Source organism: Strix aluco, chromosome 1, assembly GCF_031877795.1.
Source record: "Strix aluco isolate bStrAlu1 chromosome 1, bStrAlu1.hap1, whole genome shotgun sequence".
Lineage (NCBI taxonomy): Eukaryota > Metazoa > Chordata > Aves > Strigiformes > Strigidae > Strix > Strix aluco.
Window position 1 is genome coordinate 80,115,680 of NC_133931.1, and position 21,298 is coordinate 80,136,977.

At 38.8% G+C, this 21,298-nt stretch overlaps 1 protein-coding gene across 7 annotated transcripts in view; it reads right to left on the reverse strand.

Moving 5' to 3' along the window:
- CTNND2 (catenin delta 2) overlaps positions 1 to 21,298 on the reverse strand; it is a 696,862-nt gene that overhangs the window by 295,073 nt on the left and 380,491 nt on the right. For all 7 annotated transcript variants that reach the window (XM_074826001.1, XM_074825966.1, XM_074825976.1 and 4 more), the window contains one exon: positions 5,259 to 5,431. In XM_074826001.1, the coding sequence (XP_074682102.1) occupies positions 5,259 to 5,431 (173 nt within the window). The remainder of the gene's footprint in view (positions 1 to 5,258; positions 5,432 to 21,298) is intronic.

Below are 21,298 nucleotides of genomic sequence, written 5' to 3' on the forward strand. Positions count from 1 at the left end.
GAAAAAACATGAGAACATTAATACAGCTATGAAAATATTTTTTTTTCCATTTAATCTTACCAGAAAGATCATTCTCTACTGATATGGACAAAACAAGATCTGCAGAGCTCTATACAGAAAATTACTGAGGGCTTCCAGTTAGGTTACAGTAGACTAGAGAACAGTCTAACTGTTGTTTGCCTGCCATATTCATGCAATTTAATGCACTAAATTTCAGGACATCAGGGTTTGTGTTTTTTTTTTTTTTTATAATTCCAATTGAAAATTTAAATGAGTACTTTAACCAAAAAAGATTAAATGAAAGGCTGCAATATGAGATTTCTGTTTTATTAAGTGGAATTAACAGGTGCAAATAACTGTGCTGAATTATTTATTCTGCCAAAAATTTTTCATGGCTAAGGAATTACAAAATCCTAGATGGCTAGGCAGCTTAAGCAAAACTTTAGGGTCAGCTGCTAATTACTGAAGCATCAGCATGTTGATTCTTGCCGATTGCTCCCAGAGGAAAAAACTGTGTAAGACCAGCAAAACCTGGATAGCAAAAGGCTCAGACAACAAGATGACCATTATGAATATGTTAGCAGGTGCAGCAGATCTATTTGGTATATAATCTAAAATCCCTTCAAACTATTTTCTTCTTAGGCATGCCAAAACACAAAACCAAGACCTGGTAGGTTTTGTGCACCTATGCTCCATAATTCACAGGTGCTAAGGACCAGAACTTTGTCAATGCAACCACCTGAGTGTTAGGAACTGAACTAAGAGCAGAAAAGGCTTCATAGTAATTTCTTGGGAGTAAGATAATGATACAATTTCCAGGAAAATGCTGGAAAATTTGAATCATGGTACCAGTTACCCTTAAGAAGTGACAATTTGCACTCAATGTTCTGTATACTTCTCTGACAGATATTAGTAGAAACTGAAAAGTTACATTACATTTGAGTAAGTCTGCATGCCCATCTTAGGTCTGGACGAACAAGCATCTTTAGTTTAGCATCAAATGCCAGCACCAGTTTTCAGCTCATTTTGCTCTCTGGAACGTTCAGGGGTCTCTTGGCCCTTAAAATCTCACAGAAGGTCATATCTGATGAATATGAACATAGTCACATGCAGTACACTGCTGGCCATAAGAAGACCCTTTCTCTTGATTCTAGGGAGGATTTTCCAATTGGATGCTCAAGTTGCATGGAAGACACCCCTCCAGGCTTCTTTGAATAGTGGTGGTTGTTGCTAGCTTTAGGCAGCAAACCTGATCATCCTTACTAGGGTATTCGAGAGACATGGGTGGTCCTTTAAGGGTCCAACTCTGTTTCACAATCTCAGTGGTGCTCTGTGCTCTTTCAGTGACTGCAAGATTTGCCAGTCTATTGAGGGCTATTTTCTTCCTGTCAGCCCAAAGAACGTTCCATATGGCTTCACTTGAGCTATCACTCTGCTCTGGTCCAATGCCTCTATCAACACTCTTCTACAAAGGGCAGAAGAGGGTATGGAAAATGCTTAACACTCTCTAGTCTGCTGTCATTTGTAAGTTCCTGACCTAACTAGGAAGATGCTACCTGTGTTCAAATGCACTTACATGATAATAGATGCCAGACTGCACCTCTGGATTCCTCGAATGTGGCCTATTCCATCTGTTTCTCCTGATTTTATCACAAAGGACACTATTAGGAAAACTTGTCAGCCTACCTGATCCTAACCTCAAAGGTCATACATATAGATGCAGGTAGGTAATACCATTGTAGTCTTCTACATCCACAAACAGAATTGTGTGCGATCCTTTCAGAGTGTCCAAAGATGGTCAATCTCTGGTTGTAAAGCAGCAATGAAAGCTGCAATCATTACCTATTGTAGGATCAAACCAGCATTATGCAGATCGGTTCTTCACTACCATAATCTATACTAGTAAATTGTTCTCTGTGAATGTCGTAATAAGAGGAATCTGTTTGAAGATTTCATCTGCCTCCTTTAATGACAGAAAAATTCTCATGTTCATATTTGGAATCCTGTTTTAAACACATCATCATCTGCCACATCCTATCAGAAGTGAAGTCCTTATTTTAGATTTTGTCTGGGTAGATTATCAAGCAGCCTATCACCTTGTGGTAGAGAAGACTGATAGTGGGAAGAGCCATGAGTCTAACTGAAAAAAGGCCAGTATACAGTTTTTGCTTGACAACCGAACACATTCTTGTACTCATTTGCTAATATTCTAAATAGGGCTAGTGAGGTGTGGTGGTCTGATTAATGACAAACTTACGACTTTTTTTATAGGAAAAAGAAGACAAGTTAGAAAATTAACCGTTAAATGATTTTTCAAAGCTGCCTCTTTTTCTTTTTTTTTTTAATCACCTTATTTTCCAGCTAGTTTTTAAGGGTTTTCAAATTCTGTGCTAGCTTGTTCAGTGCAGAAGCTTCTGGAGCATAGGATAATATGCAGTAGGGATTTACCTCTGTTGCTGCCTCAGCCTCTGAAAAGACCGCAGCATCACCAGAAGCTAAAAAAGTCCTTATCCAGAAATGTAAACTAGTTTCACTTCCTTTCTCCTCCCCTTGCAAATACATGGCAGAGCACAAGGAAAACCACTATCTGTAGTTCATGCTATGCTTTATATTCCTACGATAGCTATAACGTAAGATGACCATTCTCAAGATGACAGTAAATGCAATCAATCAGTTGTTCACAAATTACATTGTCCTTATAGAAGATTCACTTGTGAGCAACTCGTCCGCAAAATCTGCTACTTTTTGTAATAAAAGCCACTGCTGACTCTTCACAAATAACCCTTAATCGATTACTAAAGGATAAATCAGAATCTGGACACCAAGTCTGAAAAGCCATTTTCAGTGGTGAAACAAAATAATTCCCTGCCAGAGCAGCAGTTGTTGCTAAGAAATCCTATTCCAGTAGCATTTAGAAGATAAAAAGTTTCATGTTCTAAAGTACTCAAAGCACTGGAAAAACTCTATCATCTATAATGAAGTCCTCCAAATTGACAAAAATGTTAGATTGCACTTTGCAGCACTATACAGGAAGTCCCAAGACTAATTAGTTTCTCTTTTTTATACAATTGCATTTTCAGAAATTGTTCTTGCTGTCACAGCTGGCCTTGGGACTATTTACATATTTTTTCATGCATTTGGGCTATCATTCATGTTAAGAGATAGCTATATTCCTTGCGTGCAAATACCAAAGGAAATTATCACAATCTGAGCAGTTTTGACTCCTGAGGCTTATTTTAATTATAATAGGGATAGCAAAACAATTCCAAGGATTGGCTTTTTTTTTCCCTAATTGTGAGAGCAGCAATGGTCATATTCAGAACTTTTTAACTTTTGACTCCTTCTCGCTTACCTCTTTTAAAACCCCCTTTATATGCTTTTTATGATATTAATTCATAGTTTATACATCAGTTTGTTAATATTTTCAAGACATATTTTAATTGACGTGAAGCTGTCGAGCATCCTTTGCAGGATGATAGTGTGAAAAATTATTATGTTCTGTGGGTTATCTTCTTGCAGGAATGTCTACCATACAATCTGGAGGAACACAGAAAGAAAACCTATTTTCTGCCCTCTCACACCAAGAAAAAAAAAGGTTAGGAAGAGGTGCCTTACTCGTTACTTCTTAAGGTGACCAATTCTCTGTGAAGTAGATGGTTCATGAGAGCTTTTCAGATCTAAGCAATGGCTGTTTAATGTAGTATCAGTGAAAGAAATCCAGATCATTATTTTTTTCCCCTCTCCATAAATTGATCCTTTTCTATCAGTGAGTATGAGAAAATTTAAATTAAGAATATCACTACTTTTAACCCCTAGACAATTGCACTTTCCTTTCCTTTTTTTTTTTTTTTTTTTTTTTTGTTTGCTTTTGTTTCTGTTGCTTTGTTGCTCTCATAACCTGTTCCTTTTTCATCACCTTAATTTTTCTAGCCTCCTTGAAGAATGCATCACACCCTTTCAGGCTAACCCCCAAGGGTACAATACTTTTCACAAAGCACAACTCCTGATGACATCTGCCCAGGCTACAACTGGATATTATAGCCTCCTTTTTCTTTCTAACTGGAATCCTGCTCTCCTGCTGGCTCAAATCCCAAAGAATATCAGGGAGGTCCTCTTGGTAAACATGGAAAAACCTTGAGGCTCTACCACTATGCAGGCTCATTTTAAACCCTTTATAGAAAAAAAAAAAAAAGTACCTACCCATTTTGAAATGAAATTTATCTGTGCTTTATTTCATTTTTCAGTCTTAGAGGATAGGGAGCTTTTCTGAGCAAATTGAGAGGATAGAATATTGTATGTCTCTCCGTATCCCACAAGCTGTGCAATGACTATATAATACTTGAAATCTCTTAGCAATTTAAGGCTTTGAAATTCAAATACTACACACTTCTACAGAAACCTGAATTACAAAGTGTCTCAGTGTCACACTGAGATGGTCTGCTTTGCTGGGGCGGTTAACATCTAAACACAGAAAATAACCTGAGCTGACCAATGAAACCCAGGCAGACTTTGTTTATGAACAGAAGTATGAATGCTTCTAGATTTTTTTGTCCAAACCGAAGCTTAACTTCCCAGTGAGAGGCTTTGATGTTGAAGAGAAAAGCACAGAAGGTGAGAGGGTTACGTGTCAGAGCTGGGAGGGATCATTTAGACAGGAAGAGAAATTGATAAAGTTTTCATGAGTATCTGAAACAATCTTTCAAAATGTTTGAAATGAACAGGCTGCTGTCTGATAAGTTATTTGTCTTACAATATGGGGGAAAAAAAGGCAAAAAATGATTCTTACACCTGGGATTAGGCCACGGCACCAGGCAAGGTATGGTATCCCAAGTAGGTTTTTCATCTGGTGTCAGCCTGGCTTTGTTTTTGTTTGCTGGCACTTACTGCTTTCAGTAATATCCTGATAACAACACAGGGAAGTCCAAGACCTAAGTTAGGGCTCCTAATCAGCACAGTCACAGAAATTTTCAAACTTAAATGCCTAAACCTGCTATCACCAAAATATATATGGGAGTAAGTAAAACTGGCACATAAATCTCCTTTTTAATCAGGATTATTTTATTACTACGCAAGTCAACCTACTTTAGATTTACGAAAATTCAGGTGGTAACTCCACCCTGCTGCAGATGTGTTGAACAGGACAAAAAGTAAAGGCAGACATTCATTCACATGCCAGCAGGCACCAAACAGCTCTGTTTCCTGGGAGCTACCCCACAAGATTTCAGGTGCGAGAGACCCGGGCTGCCTTGGACACATACCTGGCTGTAGCTCTGGATGGCACCTCTGGCCTGACTGCTGCGGGCTGGGAGCTGGGCAGCCGCTGTTTCGCCCAGGGCGAGGGTCTGGTTGCTGTGGTAGCTGGCTGAGTACTGGAAGGACCCTTCAGGTTTGGAATTGAGCTGGAGCGCACTCTGAGAGAGGAGGCTGGGCCCTGTGGGGACAGGATTTGAGAGCAGTCAGAAAGTCTCAGTGAAAGAGCATACCTGTATTACCTGTTGAGAGAGCCTCAAAATTATCAGATGTACGTGGCTTCAGCTTTTCACAGTTTGGCTCTTCAGTAATAAAAATCACATACATTAAATTGTTTTCTTTACCATCATTATTATTGTGTTCAAGCTACAGACCACATTGCTTTCTTTGCAAAAAACGTATGGTTTTGACTGGTGAAGAAATTCTAAGCCTAAAACCTGACCGTACTATCTGATAAAGAAGTCTTGGTTTTCAGTTCAGAATAGTTGATGAGTTTTCTTTTTTTTCCAAGGATATGCCTTGTTGATTTCACTTAATTATATCCAAGTCATTCTGCATGGGACATGCTAAGTTGTCCCTCCCTGGGCCCCCAGCACATTAGATCTATTGATTACTGCCACTCTGTCCTATACACATGGTGATGTAATACTCTCGTGCCCGTAGGGATGGATGGCAGCCTTTAAAATATTAAAAGCTGCTCTCATCATGTAGGACTCACCCTGATCTCAGTGAATCTTTGATGACTGTTTTGTCAGCCTATCTTATCTTCCCCATCACAGCACTGCGCAGCAGGAGAGCCAAGTGCAGGCAGCGAGCTTAAATTGGGACTGCCAGACTGAAGGGCATGTCGGGAGCATGAACAGTGACACTTTCCACAGTTATTTAGTTGTTCTGTGAAACTAAAACATGTTCTAATATTCATTAGGTTCATGTACAAGTGATTTAGCTTATCACGTATCCATAGCAAATTCCCCAATTTTTGCTCCAAGAGCATATATCAGACAGGGCATGACTTTTCCTACAGCGTGCTTGTTTAGACATGACCTCCTACAACCACTTTTAATGGTGAACTCACTCTGTCTCCAAACACGAAGAGCTACATTAAAGAACACCCACTTAATCCTTCCCTATGCTTTCACTGATCTTAGCCTCTTCTAATTTTCAATAAATTAGCTCACCTTCCATGGTGCCCAGGCCCAGCAAGTGAGATATAAGAGGACAGAAAAGAAGAGGGTTATACCTTGGCCACTGCATGAGTTACAAGGAAGTCTACCTTCAACCCACCAGATATCATCTATAGCATATTCAGCAGCTCCACGGGGATGATAGGTTCATCTTCTGCTTAGCACTAACAAGCTCATGAGAGCATAGAAGGTGACACAAACCTTAAGGGATGTGAAATGATTATGTTGATTTTGCTCCTACAGAACATGCGAAAATTTCAGTTTTAAAAAGACTCACAATGGCAAAATTCCAATGAATTTTATGAGAAATAACTCCCAGTATATTCCTGATACAAAGGCCAAATTTTATGATCTTTAAGTCTTTGCTACACGATGTACAGCTGCTACAAAAAGATTTCCGCTTAGAAAATGTGCAAACAACCCCACCCACTAATTAACATGGAGAATATTTTTTCCCCTAGCCTGTTTCTCAAAAATGGCAGAACTGTTATAACTGATATTTTCCCAAATCCAGCCCGAACCACTCCTATGTAAAGTTCACATCGAAGCGTAGACTTGAATTATGACAGTATTTTACATACCAACATAATTTATACTGCAAAGTCAATTACATTCATCAGCATATTCCAGATATAGGACAAATTTAGAAAGTAAGTTCTGGTCCTTGTATTTTCCTTACAAGTACAGAAGGAGACAGGGTTCCATGTATGCTGTGAGGTTATTAAAAATGTATCACATGCATAGGGGAGCTGAATTTAATACTCCATGGGTGCTTATAAATCCAACATTTGTAGCTTTCCATTCCCTGACTCTGCAAATAGGGTTTACTAAGCATTTTCCATTTAACTGGTTTTGTTGCAAATTTTGTTCTTTAATAAAAGAAGTACTTTCACAGATTTCTTGAAAGAGCATAAAGAAAATACAGGCTTAGTTTTAAAATATTATCTATAGACTTTAATTTAATCTTTTGGATTTTGAATTTTCAGTGAGAATTTGCCTGTGATCAAATGACATGATTAAGTTCAGAGAACTCAAAAAAGTGTAACTTTCCCAGGAGGGGCAAAAGTTGCAAGAAGAAAGCAATTTTTGTGCACGAAAGTGTTTGTACTCATTCTGAAAGTAATTATGCTGTGACATTTCTAAAGCTTAAATAATGATTAAACTATCACATGCTATGAACTCAGTATGTTTAAATTTTCATTGCATCTGGCTTTCAAGTGTTCCTTTCATATTACTATGGCTCACTAGGGGATTTGCGTAGCCAGCTAGAATCACATACATGGGTTCCCTGCACCAAATAGCCTAAACATTTACTGTACAAAAAAATTTTTAGCAAAGTTTGGAGGACATGGTTTTAAGTTCACTAACTACTGTACAGCAGTTTTTATTCTGTACCTTAACAAGCAGTAATGAACAATTAAAACATACCTACATTTCAATAAAGTAATTACAAAGTCATTTGAGACAGCCAGCCAGGGAGATATTTAAATTTTAAAAAGCCCGCATTTCTCAACTAAACATAGAATAGAGTTGGGGCTGCTCACATGTAAATAACTAAGTCTAAAGCAAGTGTACAAACTACAGGATACATTTGAGATCGATCAGTGTGATCTTGAAAAAACAGAAGTTCCTTTTTCAGGATTTAGGGACTACAAGCAGACCCGTCCTGTCTGACAGGGAAAAGATGGATCACCTTTCTCACTTGCAACATTCTTGAGATTTTAATCTGAACGCAAAACCAAACCTTCTGAGGAGCCCGCAGCTCACCCAGAAGAGAAGAAAGTGGTTTGTTTGTGTACTTCTATATGCTGATGACTCTTGTCAAAAAACTACTCTTTCTTCCTGGAAAAAATTTAAACTCTAGGAAAATGTTCATGCAACTATTTCTCATTTGTTTTCAGAAGAGTTAAGGCAGCTGGAAATTCTCTATTTTCAGTTAGGCATCGGAAATCACTAGTTAACTACTAGAACAATTCAGTCTTATTTGTTCCCTTAATGTTTCATAATTAACTACCAATCTTCAATTTAAAATAAGCTTGAAAACAAACACTTCCAGCTTCATAAGGTTTAGTTTAGCAGATACCAAGGATCTGTCATATTGCTTTAAAAATTCATACTACATTTTGTTTCTTTTTGGGGTATGGGGAAGATACCCGGGGTTTCCCCTATGTTTTTTCACTACCACATACCCCCCCCCCCCCCATTTGCCTCATTAAAGGAGATTAGTGTTGGATTATTCATAGTGGTTAATGCCAAATTTTCACTGATTCAGTCAGTGCCACTTTCCTCCTGTATTAATACAGTACAGATACGAGTGCAAATTCAGGAAACTAAGTCAGAGACATCATACTGCAAGAGACGTCACTGTGGACTAACTTCAAAAGATGGAGCAGGGTATAGTAATTAACTCTTTAAATTATCTCCAGTTTGGTGGACACGTACTGCAGACAATACCTTCCTCTCCCTCTTAACCTCGAGCAAGGCTTCCTGTCTTCCTCACCTTGGCTGCTGCAACCCAGCTCAGTGAGGAGCTCAAAGGAGAGGGAGTGCATCTTGCTTGGGACACAGACAAAGTGCACTTAAGCTGGGGAAAGCTGCTGGAGCACGGAGAAGACCAGGTAAGAAGAGAACAGAAGAGAGTGAAGGACATGCCTACCTCAGGGAGCCAACCCACAATGAAACCTCGGAGGTGATGGAGAGCAGAGGACTTTTCTAGGAATAAGAGGAGGGAAACAGGAGTTTCCTTTGTGGTCTGGAGACCCAGGTGCTGGCAGACACGGCATCATTAGAAGAAAGGAGTCACCCATTCAGAAAGCGAGGGGAGGGTGCAGGCTTCTTGTGAAGCCCTTTTAATTAGTTTATATTACCCGCCCCTCTTACTGGCAGTTATGTTGGCTATTATATGGCTATTATTTTTCTCTTTCAAAAACCTAATAGTTTAAGAGATTTCGAGCACTTGAGAGTACCTGGCACACTTACTTCAAGCAAAACAGGAAAGAGGAGCAGATGCAGCGCAGGACTCACCCTACCCTGAGTCCCATCACTAAAGAGAGCAGCGCCGAAGCCCACGCTTGCTACCTTCCTGCCATATTGCATTCGACAAAATAAGCATAGGCTGGCATTACGCTGAACAGGCTGATTCATGGCATTTAGTATGTTGCATATGGCCATAAATGTAAACTGGTGAGTTACAGACTCCATCACAAGCCCTAGTAGAAGGAGAGCTTCCACAGTATCTACCTGCTCCTGTCAAAGGGGCAGTCGGGGAAGCAGGAGGCCAAGGTTGCAGAATGAGCCCCACCACACGCAGCTGAGGCTATTCCTGTGCCCCTCACCTGTGAAGGGTAGGGTACTGCACTGGCAGTATTTCTTCATGGGCCACTGTTTCTCTTCTGAATAACAATAAAATGTGCAATGCCGCAATAAGGTGCATTAAAGCTATTTAAAAAACAAACCAACAGTAAGTTGATTACGGGAATCCAAATAACACAATGAATCTAGGTTACTATTATCATCCATGGCTGGGTCAAAAATGAGGAAAAAACAAATTATGAAAAATTTGTCCGTTTATTTCCAAGAACAATATTTTCTTTGCAAATAAAATCTTTTGCCTGACATTTCTGCTCTCTTCAGACCACTTCCTCTTCCTTCTATCATTCAGAGTAAGAAAAACACCCCAAAGAAATGAAGCAAAAAAAAAAAATCACAACTTAAAACTTCCAATTTGAATTATTTTTTCAAAATAAATTATTCTTCAACAGCTACTGTTTGCATGCAGAAGTACTTCATATGGCTGGTTCAGAACAGTGGAATACTAGGATACTTCTCAGTACCTGCATGTACTGTTCTAGCTCTACCAGTGCTTGCTTAGGCAACAAAAAATTACAAGTATAGAACAAATACACACAAACTTCTAATTATTCTACTTCTTATGCAAGAAGTGACAAGATATTACAGCCCAATAAATAAGAAAAAAACCCAAGAGGAATGGTAATAAAACAATAAAATTTCACCAGTATAATGATTTTAACATATTTCTCTATTTAGGTCATCTCTTAAATTTCCTATTTTTTGAACCACACTTTGCAACATACTTTAAACACAATAAAACAAGCCTTCCATTGTGTGAAAAAAAGTGAATTTTGCTTTTAAATATTATCCTGTTCCTCAGCATAAAAATTTATATTCGATTGTGCATCTGACTTACACTACATTTCATCAGAACAATCCACCTTACATATTGAAGAAAGGTCCAAAATATCCATTTTTATATGCTCAGAAACTGCCAAGGGCTAAGGCTACTTACGTTCAAATCCATTGAAATATGCTTGCTGATTTCAGTGGGAATCAAATCAGTTTTTAAGATATTCTAAGTGTATTAAAGTGGTGTGTGCTAACAGAAGAAATATACCAGTTGAATGTATGGTATAAACATGATGCTGGTAAAAGAGTAGCTATATTATCAGAAATGTTTAGCAGACTGACTACATCAGCACCACTGCTCCAAATTTTAAGAGCATGTTTCTTTCTGCTAGTCCTCCTGCCACAAGAGAGGATTCAACGCTCCCTGGCATTGCGAAACTCCAAGAGTACAGCACGTAGCTCTCCTTTCCTTACTCACTGGGAAGCAAACACCAGAGAAGCTGTGGGTGCTCAGCTGCCCACTGTGATCCACAGCCCTGGGCGGCATGATGCCCAAATCAAGCAGAGAAAGGATTACGATTACATTAAAAAAAAAAAAAAAAAAAAAAGAAAGAAAAAGAAAAAAGAAAGAAACAAAAACCAAAGTGCCTCAGCACAGTACTGAATTTTGATTCAATGAATAGTCATTAATGCCAGCTGGAGCTTCAGTGAGATTACAAAAAATAGGCATCAGCACCGACAGTAGTTGAAAAGCCAGGGAACTTGGGAATCAGAGTCATCACATCTTCTTTCCTTCCCCCAGAGGGCAGGGCCTTGTCTGGTTACCTTGCAAGTAGCAGAGCTCACCCGAATCGTATCGCATAGTGGTCAAAAGCAGAAGAGTATCTCATGTAAGAAATCCAGTAGGTACATGGGCTCTAAGGAGCTTACCAGTGTCAGTGTTTCCTAAGTGCTAAGAGACTGGTCCGGTACCATAACACTGATTAGAGATTGGGGGGCAAAGAAGCACATCCTATTAAATTTTGCTATTTGTAATATTACTAGATCAGGAGTGAGGATTTAAAAACAAACACATCATGTAAAGTCTGATACGACTGAAGTACAATCAGTATTTGTGATATGTATTTCTACCTACAGGACAGCAAGTTAAGGTAGTAGGAATCTGTGGATTAACTCCATTTCAAACTCAGAGAACTTTGTAGTTTTTTCTATTTTATACTGTAGTGCCATTGCCGGGTCACAAAGCTAAATATCCAGATGAATGTGGGGTTCTTGTAAAGGAAAAATTCACAAAAAGGAACCAAAGAAATTGTTCCCTGTGAGGATATCAATGACAGTCCATCCCTATTCTCCACCAGTCAAACATTTAGAAAGTTACTCCCATTTCCTAATCCTTAGACTGCAGTTATCTCATAGAATACTTCACAAATTGTAGCCTCACAGTATGTAACATTCAAGATGATACTATAGCCATTGTATGGTCAGTCTTCAAAACAAACGAAAAAAAGGCTGAATTATGAAACAGGACTAACACGTTACAGAGCAGAATTTATCATGGAACAAGTACTCAATAATACCCTATCTGCTAGTTGTTCAATTATAAAATAATTACCGTAGAATGACAAGTTACATACAGTACTATATTATTACAAGATAAGGGCACGATTAATTCCGTATTCTAAATCTATGCAATAATTACTTCTGAATTGGCGAAAACAATTACACTACAAACTACACAAACATATACCTAGTCAGCCCCCATGAGATAACTGCATGCTTGTTACATAGTGTTTCATGTTAAGTTCCCAACAAAAGTATACAAGTGAAAGGAGAAGGATTTTTTCTTCTCGTTAAGATTTAAAGTCAGTTGGCTTACTGGGGCACATTTCCTTCTCTAACTAAAGTGGAGCACTACTATTGTGTTATACATTTCCATTTGGTCAGTCATCTATTTTGATGCCAGTTCTAATTGACACAGGAAATAGACCAAAACATGCTCAAACGAACATTTAATTAGCTCCTATACCAATTATAAACAACACTTCACTCACCTTCGATCAACTGACAGAAGTACTAATGATAAATTATAGAGTAAGTGTAAATAAAGTGTTTTTAATTAGTGTAATTAATCACTTCACACATTCTTCAACCTGCTTTGCTCATTTGGGTAACAGTTGAAAGAAAGCACTAGCAAAACTCCTTTAATGTCCTTTAAACATTCATTTGCAGAGTTAACAGGTTGAGGTGCCTCACATCCCAGCGAGAGGAACCATCTCCTAACTGTTAGTATATGCCTAATTAAGGATTTCAAATACCAAAAAGTCATCACTTACTGTTTCTTCTGCCTCTCGGGTCATTTAGTTTGAGCATGAAATATTGATTCCTACCCTACAACCTGCTTTTTTTTTTTTTTAGTTCATATAAGTGTTTGTACTCATGGTAAGTAGTTGCTAACTGCTCTGAAAGTTGGGTTGTATTTGTTGCCCAAGTTTGCAAAGGAATGGATGATTAAATAAGATGTTATAAAGGATCAGGTCAGGTATCTGTACAGTGGTCACTCAATTTCTGCGTGTTCCACAGTATTTGGGATGCTGGGGGAATCCTGGAACTAGACTGAAAGAACAATAAAACCTGGGATAGCTCTTGATGGTAACCTGCCAGTGTCCTTCCACAGTATTTGACGGTAAAGAAGAGGAGATGGTAGTTAAAGACAAGGCCGATAGACCTATTCCTAGTGTTACTAGATTCTTTGGCATCTCACTGGTATATCCTGTTTCCCAAGTCCTGATCCCAGAATTAAGCTACTATCTGGCTGGGACCAGGAGTCAACTTTCCCTCCAAATTGGAAAGGTAAGAACATTTGTTTGTCTGTTTTAAACCCCTCCATTGCAGTATGGCCTATTTTCGAGGTCATCTGAAACATTCTTTGAAGAAACTCTCACTTGCTGACATGATTTAGGATGGTTTTGGAAAGTGGAGGAATTGAGTGAGGGAAAGGGAGGTCCTCAAAGTGCCTCAGAGGGTGGCAAGGAGCAGCCACCTTGCCACTTAAGTACAGAGGACTCTCCCCTCTATCCCCATTTTCTAGTCTCTGGGGAAGCTGCACAAAGTGCAGGAGGAATCAGCGGAGAAGGGGGCAATTGTGAGGGAAAACCCTGGGAGCTAGATGAGAGACTTTTGTGGCTATCATAAAAAGAAGATGTTTTCTTCATTAAAGGCAGAAAAAGGAGAGCTTAAATGAAGCCGAACTTAAGATATGAAGACAAAAACAAATCCCATCAGCTACAACTGGTCAAACAGATTCTGTAGGAAAAGAAGGACTTTCAAGCTGCTAGATCTCAAACAGAAGGTAACAAGTAGCTATAACAATAGTAATAAGCATTGCACCCATTTTCACTCTAAATCCAGGACTAGTACTAGAATAGTACTATGAAAATATTTCAAGATCTACCTTCTAGGAGTTATTAAATATTAAAGATATCAGTATCTTTATATTACAAGAAAAAATGTCAAGGCTGCAATATAAAAGGTACTCCATACCCTAGTAATGAAGAAAGTTGGAAAAAGGGGGGAGGGGGTGAGGAAGCAAATGCATACTTAAAATGAAGAAATAAATTATAATACTTTATATGCTAAATCACAAGCAGCTCCCTTGTTATGAAACAAAACACATCTCTTTAGATGAGAGGCAGCAATTCTTAAATGAGTACACTGAAAACAAAGTTGTTTCAAAAAAAAGGAAAATAATCTATATGCAACACCATGCTCTACCAGCATTAAGAGGGCTGTGTTCTACCTATAAACAGAGAAAAGGGCTTTATTGTTGCTACAGAATCTTTTCTTAGGTACTGGAAAACAGGATTTGGTGGAATACATTCAGAAATGTAGAATAAGATCATTTTCATCAAAGAAGTCTATAAATGATATATATCTGGAAAAATGATGCAAAAACTAAGCTGATACCATTATGTAAGGTAACAATACAAGTATATCCCTTCCAACTCTCTTTCTGACCTAATTACTATTGGAATGAAAGATGAAGAACACTTTATTTCAAGAGTAAGTGAACTGGGAATAGAGATAGTTTAATTAGATAGTGATTATCTTAAGCTATTTACACAAGATAAAAATTCTTCCATTATTGTAAGAGGAAAACAGAGGTGTTGGCTGGGATTTTAAATAATAAATTACTACTCCAAGGGATAGCAAAGCACCACAAATGCCCACAAGAAGTAGTAGAAAAACATAAGACCTGAAGTGCATAGAAAAAAGTAAGGCCTGCATCCCACTCCGAGAGTAAATGGTTCTTTTTTGATTACTGGAAGATTTTTTTTTTTGATGGTCATATTGAAATCCCAGAGTCAGGGCAGGGGGGATAGCACCACTGTCTAATTCAGAGAGGATGCTGGACACTACCAGGTTTCCAACTACTGAGTAACACTAACGAAGTGCCTCCAAGTAAGAGGAATCACTGTGCAATTAAACTAGGACTACAGAGTGGCAAATGTGATCTCCTCTTAGTGCTTGGTAGAATCATGTTTCAAAACCTTGTCACTCACAAAATATTGCCCGGTGGTTAAAATCCACTAACTGTGCACCTGTAAGGGAAAGGAAGAAACCCAGAGAGAAATAAGTAGTTCTTCCATAGCTGAGCTTACTAAGGAAGTAATTAAGGCGGAATAATTTCTTTAGTGATAGATAAGTTTTATGGCAAAAAATTGTAGGTGATATATTATAAAGGTAATAGAATTTCCAGTGTGTTTACATAAAAGTCTTCTGGAAGTTAGGAAATGTGTTGCAAATATTAAATACTAGCAGACTCATGGAACAAGGTAACATAGCAAAGCCTAAGCAATCCTGAAACAATCAGGTGACTTCAATGTTACTTACACCGATAGTGTACGTTTTGCTTTCTATACTGTACCACAGAAAGCATTACTCCAGATGTTTGTATGACATGTAATACAGCCAGATATTCTTTTATAAGCAATATTTGGCAATGTTTGACAGTAGGAGAAAATCTGGAGTTTCATTACTAATGAGAGAAATTACTGAAGATGACAGAGGACAAAACCTAAAGACATGCACTGAGAAAGAATAGGTTTATACATATTTAGGTTCAGAATACAGAAGTTGCCCTTGTCTTTTTTTTTTTTTTTTTTTTTAAAAAGAAAAAGCTATCCTAAATTTAGATTAAAAACAAGGATAACCTACTACTGCAAATTTTTAAATGACCCCAAGATGATACAACTTCTTTTGTAGAAGATTAATTGTATTTTGTGAAATTGCTTGCTAAACTCTGCAGATATCGAAATCAGATAGTCTTTGAAAGAGATAATTTATCACTGGCCATTAGGATGATGTGTCTTATAGAAGCAATAGATAAAAACAACACAGGAACAAGATAGGCAGCAAGGATAATAACTAAATTACATTCCTGCACTACGGAGGACACAGAGGAAAAATAATATCCTCTAGCCTTCCACCTAGGGATATCCAAGGATGATCTGGAGCTCTTTTGACAGTAAAATTTCTGTTGGCACTTGTTACACCTCCATGAGAAGCCTCTGCCAGCAAAACCTTGTCTGTGGCCTAAGGTAGACACGATGTGATTTACACAAAGAATATAAATCACTTCTTTCCACAAATGGCATGATTTACTGATGGTGATGATGTTACTTCTGTGAAACTCCGCAGCTGCTACACAATACTAGGAGTGACAGAAGTCACACAATACTTCACTGTAACAGAAGTTTGCTATGTATTAAAAGATCAGACTGTGGAACCACAGAAGAACAGAACCTGAACTGGGCTTCTGGGTGGGATTAGATACATTTCTGAATATGACCACAAGAAGAAACTTGCGTGCAGGAGGAGGCACTGCATGCTGTGACACAGACAGTAAGCACTGACCCAGAAGGAACTGTTATGTTTCCATTCGGGAAACACTGAATTTTGGCATAAATAATTGTTATTTTTAAATTTGTGTTTTCATTATCAATCTCCCATTTTGCAAAGAATAACTACATTTAAAATGGAGTGTGTGTTTTGTTTACAGCAAATAAAGCCAAGCAAATTAAGAACATATTTTGCATGATTAAATACTAATTTTTTGGAAGTATTTTATACCTTTGAAGACCAACTGTGAATGTCAAGTGTTCCTAGTCACCCTCTGTGCATAGCGCAGTCTAAAGCTGCTATTGATAGTATTAAACTAATGTGTTCCCTTTTTATTTCTAGGAAATAAAATCAGATGGTTATAGACATCACACAAACATGACTCACATGGAAGCTGAATGTATTATCAGAAATTAAAAAATGAGACAAATCTATTCTGATAAGTCTAAATTAGACTGCTGGAAAATAACAATAATTAAAAAAAGCGCCTACCAGCTTCTGACTGAAAGCATATAAAACTACTCACAGATACATGGATCTATTACAAAAGGCATCAGTACATCTATTATGCTGTTATGTTGTTCCAGAAATTTAGGTACTAGCACAAAACAGGTTTCCTCTTCTCGTGCAAAGTAGAACTCCATTTTTTCCTGACCTTTGACAGGCTTAAATCTTGAGAATCTTTTCTGTCCACAAATGAAAATGGCTATTTGGTCTCTGAGGTGAGCCACTTCAGAATGTGTTTAGCACTGCCTCGAAGTCAAGAAGTCAAAAAGGTCAAAATTTTATGACCATCTTTTTCATCTGCCAAAACCTCCTCTGCTGTAAAACAGAAAGTACACCATTTTGCTTCTGCTTTCTCTTTCTGGGTCCACAAATGTGAACTGCTCTCTGCTCTCATGTTGTACTCTGAAAGTGCATCTCTCCCTTTATAAGGCCAGAATGGAAAAAAAAACAGAGGCAACTCCCTACTCTGTGTTATCACAGAAGTCACAAAAATCTTACTTTACTGAGAGCTATGTAAACTGCATGTAACACAAAAGAAATCAAACCCAGACCCATACCTGCCGAAATTTTCTGTTCCATATCCATCATTTTACACAGGCTAAAACTACCTCTTTTTCAAGGCTGCATCCACACACTGCTTTTGGCAGATCCCAGAACGATGAGGCTCTTGGCACATCTGACTGTGCCAAGCGTGCGGGCACTGGCAAGCCACTAAGGCACAAGCAGGGTGAATGGTTTATCAGTCTGTTGTGAGGATGTGGGTGCATTTATTTCCTGGCCGGTACTACAGACACAATATTTACTGATGTTCTTTTTCTCTGTAGGTTCGGATGCCAAAAGTCTTTGTTCTGCTTCTACAGATGCTACCATAAGTCACTGTCATTTTGTAATGAGTTTCAGTAACTGCTTCCTGCGGTGGATGAGGGAACACCTGGTTGCCTGTGCAGGATTTGTGTTTGCCACAGGCTAAGCATTACAAGCTGATCACTACCTCCTTTCCATCTTTGATGTTGCTACTAATTGTTCTGCTTTCCTGGTCCTGACTCTCACCTTTCCACTCCCCCCCTCCATATATGTTTTACCTGCTGTTACTGCTCCTGTGTTAATCTGACATTCACATTTTGTACTACAGTAATTAAGCTAGATTGTGAGGGGGTGTTTTCTTTAGGCAAGGATTTTAAGTCAGTTGCACAGCATAAAATGACAGCAGGTACCAATGTCGGATTCACCTCAGGACAAGCAAGCTCAGAGATATGAAGTAATATCATGATATCAGTATGGAATTTATACATAAAAGCACATTTCATCATGTAGACATAACCAGAAATAAGAATACTCCAAGAAACATGCTGCAGGTGACAGCACATTGAAACAAACAAAAAAAATCAGACTATAGGCTGCTGTACAGAAATGGAGGGAAATTAGAAATTACTTAGTTGCAATGTTGTCACAGTGTTGACACACACTCTGGACTCCCAACATGACACACCAATGAGCAATGCGGATTTGCTTGAAGTTACGTAAGCATGTAAAAAGCGAGGATAGCGAGGCCACTTTTACACAGAAAATGTGTTTTTATCTTTTTTTTTCTTTTTTCCTCAAAGGATAAATTGTCATCTGTTTTGGGGAAAAGACTGAGGTTTGGTTTCATGATGTGTGAGAAAAGATAAACGAACTGGAAAAAGAAAAGATGGAATTGAAACAAGAAGGGAAGCAACAGACATAAGGATATATCTGTTTCCCTAAACTACACTAATGAGTAGTTTAGGAAAAGATGGGACAGAAAGAAAAAGTGAGAGAGTACAGGAAAGGAGAGGGCTAGGGAGAGATACTAAGATGGTGTGAGTGTCTCTGGCTGGAGATTCCTGCCTGAGGAGAGGAAATTGCAAGAGGCAGCCTGCAGCAGTTTAGGTCCAACAGTAAGGGCATGTACTGGACCATCACATTTTGAACAGTACTTCTGCCAGTGGCTTCTAGCGCTTTCTCCCTGAGAAGCCTACAACCCCTGCCCAGACACCCTACCAATCTACAAAGGGCTGCAGAAGAATTGAGACGATTGAAGCCTTGCACAGGAGGGTGCCCACAGCAAGCCCTGTGCCACCCCTGAGGAACCGGTGAAAGCAGAAGCTGCTTCCCTGAGCAGTGATGGTTCCTTTCGTCTTCACCAGGCCTCCTGCTTGTAAACAGCTAGACGTGAACTTGAAGACAGGCAGTGAACTGAAGCAGAACGAGATGAGCTGGACCCAAGTCACAAGTCCCTAACACTCCACTGTCAGAAATCCATAGTGGACCATGGCTGCTGAAGCAGATACCAAAGCCTGCCAGGAATCCCAGTGGTGAGAGCCCATACTGTGGCTCCACTCCTAAGTTTGACTCCTTGCAGTGGTCTCCTCCTGCCTGCATAAGGGAAGAGACCAAAAAGGAAAAAACTTCACTCCCACTCTTAAAGTGAGAGGACTGACATGACTTTAATAGGATGCGGTATGTCAGCAACAAAGACGTGCCTGTTTTACCTGGCCCTTACTGTCCTGATACCTGTGATAAGAGCAGAGGTGACAGAGTACTGAGTGACAGTGTTTGAGCTACATCTTTTCATTCAGCACTGAGATGCTATTCTCAATACCTTTGAACTCTGCCTCTGACAGAGGATGAAAAAAATAAAGTCCAAGCTCAGGATGCTGCTCAGTGCTGATGGAGCATTTCCTGAGGCAGCACTGGCTGTAAACACAGATGCTGGGACAGAAGAGCTGGCTCTCAGGTCAGTGCTAGAGCCTGCTTCGTATTATCAAATCTTAATGTCTTAGCGGGGTTTAGCGATGAATCTGCAGAAACTTCACATGGTCAGCTACTTTGTAGACATTAATCCCCTGCTGAGGACTGCTCCTGGAAGAAGGTCTTGGTGATTGCTACCAGCCAGTGGCTACTGCAATGTTAAATGACATGATAATTATTTCATGCTCACACTTAGGGTGACTAGGGCCAGAAAGGGGAGGTGGATAAAGGAAACAACGTCTTATCCCCATTTCTCAGAAATCTAAGTATTTAACAACTACTTCAAAAGACTAAACTTGACCCACAGTTGAGACAATTTCTGTACAACTTTCTCTGTGAGAACATACAACAAATAACTGTGAGACCACTCTTTAACAAAAGATGTCCACAGTTCAGAAGATTTACCCCATTACAAATTGGGCAAAGATGACTCTGACACCCCAAAGTCTTGAAGTCAAGATATTTAAAAGGCTTGATTAGAAGAGATGGATGGAATAGGGAGAGGCATCCAAAATGCCCAACCGGAAGTTATTTACCCTGAATATATTACAATACTGACAGAAGTTTCATCAGTAAATCAAGATTCCTCAGACCTCATACTCTGAGAGATTTATTTGAAGCTAAGAACCGTTGAGCCAGACAACTACCAGGTTTGCATTAATCCAGCAGAAAAAAAGGTGGTGTGACCTGTGTTACGCACTTCTGTCATTCCTACTCCAAAGACTCCAATCCTAAAATGAAAGAGGGGCACGCATACTTCCTAGGTGTTTTTCAGTTCTGAAACATACTCAAAGAGCACATGATTTTATTAGTGTGTATGTTTACCAGGAGATCCCATGAGAACACTTCCTTTGTGTGCACAAAGAATGACTCAGCTGGATGGCCCTGGCTCTCAGAGCAGATAATGAAATGGAAATAACTTCATCTATCAACAAATTGTGAGGTCCACTGATGCCAAATTTCATCTCATTGAGCATATCAGCCATCTGACAGGTGGCAATTTCACAAAGCAAGAGCTATGGGATGGAAACCACATAAACACACATCCTTTTACACATTCATTGTGTAAATAGTGCCTTTTTGTTTCAATCTATTTTCAATATCTATGAATAAAACAGCTGATAAAGGATGAAAATCATAAAGGTTGAACAAGGAGTGCTCTTTCAAACTGGGACATCTGCTTTCACACTGAGTAAGGAGGATCTCTCTTATTGTAAAAAACTGCTGAAACAAAACTGAATTAAGAGACTAAAATAAGAGCTTAGCCCATCTTTTTAGCCTCAGAATTAGGTTATTTAAGTGAAAACCACATCTGTCTAATACAACAGTTAGATATAATTTCATGTGATAAAAATAATCTGTTCTTGTAACATAAGTCATTCTTCAGAGGAAAAAAATCGACTTCTAAATGGTACTACTACCCATTTGTGCTGCATTTTGGGCAACTAGTTTCAAGTGACTAAAGAGTTGAGTCCTCTGTGGTGAGCCATGCTTTTTCTTCCCCAGAAGGACTGAGACATCCTTAACTGTCTGCATTTCTGTCA